Source organism: Stegastes partitus, unplaced genomic scaffold (assembly GCF_000690725.1).
Source record: "Stegastes partitus isolate 25-593 unplaced genomic scaffold, Stegastes_partitus-1.0.2 Scaffold855, whole genome shotgun sequence".
Classification (NCBI taxonomy): Eukaryota; Metazoa; Chordata; class Actinopteri; family Pomacentridae; genus Stegastes; species Stegastes partitus.
The window spans coordinates 269998-273994 of NW_007578586.1; the positions used below are offsets into that span (position 1 = coordinate 269998).

General features: G+C 42.7%; 1 protein-coding gene across 1 annotated transcript in view; it reads right to left on the bottom strand.

Annotated features, from left to right (window-relative positions):
• Positions 1 to 936: 936 nt before the first annotated feature.
• Positions 937 to 3997, bottom strand: part of LOC103365597 (cyclin-dependent kinase 20-like) — a 6290-nt gene continuing 3229 nt past the window's right edge. Inside the window, exons 3-6 of the mRNA XM_008293071.1 lie at positions 1857 to 1907; positions 1602 to 1631; positions 1294 to 1419; positions 937 to 1176 (exon numbers count right to left, since the gene is read on the bottom strand). Of these exons, the coding sequence (XP_008291293.1) occupies positions 1018 to 1176; positions 1294 to 1419; positions 1602 to 1631; positions 1857 to 1907 (366 nt within the window). The 3' untranslated portion in view covers positions 937 to 1017. The remainder of the gene's footprint in view (positions 1177 to 1293; positions 1420 to 1601; positions 1632 to 1856; positions 1908 to 3997) is intronic.

A 3997-nucleotide genomic window follows, 5' to 3' on the forward strand; every position in this document is an offset into this window, starting at 1 on the left:
GCGCTGGTTAGATGAGCAGGAATCACTACAGTCTCTGTGTGGCGTTCAGGTGCCTCCACTCTGAACCCTCAGACTGAGCTCAACTCATGTGGGAGATTAAAAAAAAAAAAGTGAATCTGGAGTTTTATTAGAAGTTTGATTAGCTTCTCAGTCGATCACTTCCTGTTTGGGACATGTTACCAGAGGTTAAAGGACCACAGTGAACATCTGTGAATCCTCTGACTGACACCAACAGAACAAACATGTGATAAATGAGCACAGCAGTGAGCAGCCGCATGATGTCACTGATTAACAAGATCATGTAACAGATAAGATTAACTTCCAGGACTGGTCTGTGCACGTTTCTTTGTTAGTGAGTGAGTCTTGAGCTTCAATCAGAGGTAGCAAGTTTCACGGTGGTTACGTTCAACGTTTAGGTTTTCTTCATCAAGCTCTGAGTGGGAAACATTTGTTACCATGGTGATTTAACTGTGCAGCATCTGTTACCATGGTGATCTAGCTCTACAGCATCTGTTGCCATGGTGATCTAGCTCTACAGCATCTGTTACCATGGTGATTAAACTGTGCAGCATCTGTTACCATGGTGATCTACATGTGTAGGATCAGTTACTATAGTTATCTGGCTGCTTAGGATCTGTTACCATGGTGATCTAGTTATGTAGAATCTGTTACCATGGTGATCTAGCTATGTTAAATCACTTACTATGGCGATCTGGCTGTTTAGGATCTGTTACCGTGGTGATCCAGCCAGCTGTGAAATCATTGAAAAAGCTTGTGAGTAATGTCACCAACCTGAACCAAAAACTGAAAGACACCAGAGTCTGTGAGCAGGTGTTTATTAAACCCTGGTAGAAAAACAAACACACACAGACACACAACCGTGTCACTAAAACTATGGCTAAGATGAAAAGCAACAAAAAAACAAACAGCATCATCCGAGAGAGATGGAGCTCCAGACTGAGTGAAGGCAGCGTGACACATCCACAGAGCAGCTGTCTGGAACTACTTTATGAACAGTTACAGAACAGTGTATCCTTCCACCCCACAACAAGGAAGCGTTCCATAACTCGCAGCAAAACCTGATTGGTCAGCCTTCCTCTGGATCTTAGTCTTATTGGTAAGTTTGCGCCTCCTGGTTTGGATTCCGTCTCTCTTCAGGGCTAAAGGCCGGTTCACCTGCAGACACAACCTCAGAGTGAAGTTCTAGAAGCAGGACAAGCACGTCATAGCTGCAGACTGTGCTACAGCTTGTAGGATAGTCCGTAGTACAGGTTGCAGTGCTGTTAGCAGTACCTGGTGCAGTCGGTAGTACAGTCCACAGGCGTTGCAGACGGGTTCTCCTGCAGCGTTCCTCCTCCACAGCGTCGTGACTTCAGTCTGACAGTTAAAACACTGAGTTCCTTTTCTGTGAGTCGCCGTCTGAAAACACAAAAATATTATGTTATATTATATTATATTAGATTAGATTAGATTAGATTATTATAAATATGTAGCAACAACCAGGCCTGTGTCTGCGATGCAACCTGCTTCACTTTAGGCACTATTTTAAAACAGTGTCACGACTATGAATCGATAAAGATGTTGATGTGCTCGTGTCTCACAGCTCTCCTCTTCGGTCTCAGCAGTGGTGTGTTGTTGTTGTTGTTGTTGTTGTTGTTATTGTTGTTGTTGTGGGTCTGTCGGAAGCTGCAGGTGTTGCACAGGTGTCGTCCTGCAGCGTCTCTCCTCCACAGGGGGGCGCTGCAGGTCCCACAGCTCACACACTGACGCTGCTCTGAACACACAAAACACACACACATCAACTCACAAAACACACAAACACACACACAATGACACACGGGCAGGTCAACACTCACCTGGCCCACAGCCCCGCCCCCGGCACGGACCACCAGGTAACATCCAATCAGCTGCAAAGGGGGAGGGGACAGTATACAGGTCGCCATAGTAACCGCTCCAGGCAGCTGCTGATTGACAGCTGGCGTTGTTCAACAAGAGGGAGGAAGGCGGAGCCTCAGGAGATGTGAAAGGTGATTGGAGGAGAGTCTCTGAAGCGGCGGCGCCGAACTGCAGTGATGAGGCAAAGAACAAACGTTTTTCACTGAGAACCTGAATGAGAACAGAAGTCTGTCACCTGTACAGGTAAAGAAGAAGAACACAGTCTGGTGCAGGAAACACTGATCGACCTGCACACTGGTAATTATCACCGCTTAGCTCAGAGAAAGAACCTCAAAATTATGAAATCATGAGCCAAAAAATCTGAATAATGAGAAGAGACTGCATGTGTTTCACGTCTGTCCATGAAAGCGTTTGGTTGAATGAATTGATCAACCAGAAACTGTACAAACACAAAGACTCATTGGATTCAAACCTTCCAGACGGTCCTTGAACTCACCATCTGTCAGAAAATGTAAACAAAGCTGAAGGTCGAATTCAATTTTATTAAAAAACACTTTATGAACAAGTCTCATTTAGAAAACCTGGCTTTCTTTTTCTTTTTTTTTTTAATTGACCGTCTTATTACAACCATGAAGTCATTACTGACTCAAGAGTCACAGAACAACAATTCAGAGTTCTCAGCTGAACTGCAGGCAGTGTTTCCACGAGTCTGGACACCTCTTTAAAAATGTATAAGTGTGCACACTATTGCTCTGGTTTCTGACTGAGTCCAGCTGACGGAAGACCTCTCTGAGTTCTGTCTCCTCCTTCATGTGGTTCTGGTTCCTCAGAGCTGCTGAAACATGAACATCAGTGAAGGAAACTCAGGCTCAGGGTCCAGAGGGTCAATACACTTTAGAAAATAGTGACATATTAGTGAATATTAACACTTCCCAGAATTTTAAAACCATCCTTCTTGAGAAAATTTCATGTCAAATCACCTTTAAAAGTGTTTCTGAAGTCAGTTTATTACTCAGGACAGAAAATCACCAGATTTCTGTAAAACATTTTGCAAAAAGTTTTTCTCAGGGTTTCGTGGACGTTCAGCACAAATTTGAACCAATTCAGCCCCACATAAATTATATATATATTTATATATATATACAGTTTATTTTGAGCAGAGCTTTAGTTTAATCACACAAACTTAGAAAGAAAATCCCAGATATGAAGATGAAGGTTTCACACAAGTTTCAAAATAAAATCTGTTGCTACAGAATAAAATAAAACAAAAAGCTGCTGAGAAGTGGATTTATTAAGAGATTCTGACCTTCGCGCTGAAACTCGTCGTCACGGACGAGGACCAATCAGCTGACAGCGAGCAGTCCGACATCATGGCTGTGTTTCCGAGAGAAGAGAGACGAGAGTGAGAGCTTCTCTGATAACCCTGACAGCAAAACATCTCAGATATTCAAAGGAGGACGTGACTCTGATGGAGGAAGAGGAGTTAGACTCCGCCCACAAACTCTGAGCTGCTTCCTCAGTTTGGCAGTGAGGAAACTAAAATGACGTTGACTGCTGGAACGCGAAGCTTCATGTCTGCACAGCGCCGATCAGTTAAGGCAGATAAAACAGGACTCGTAGTTTTTATTGTCATTTCTTTAGTTTTTATACAGTCAAAGTCCTTTTTATTCACAAGGAATGTTTGAAACAAGTGGAGAGGAAAAAAAAGCACAAAAACACAATAACAGCATCCCAGAACTAAAGATACAAGGATAAGAACAAAAGATGAAGTCAAGGAGTCAAACTTCATGAATCAAACGCCAAATAAAACAAGTTCTTAAAGTCTGAGCAGTGAAAAGACAAAGTGCTGGATCTGAACGTCTCAGAACATTTAGGATCTACAGGACAGAATACTTTCATTTATTTTAACTCTCTGAACCACAAAACCAAACTAGAGGCTCAAAAAGGACATTCATCAGCCAGAAGGTCCTTGAATGTGTCGTGTGTGATTTCTATCAGGAAAACGAAACACATCGAAACTTTAAAAATCATTTAATTCTAGATGTCTCATTCAAAACGTCACCAAAAATTCCACCATCAGCTGATTCTCCTGTGAGCAGCA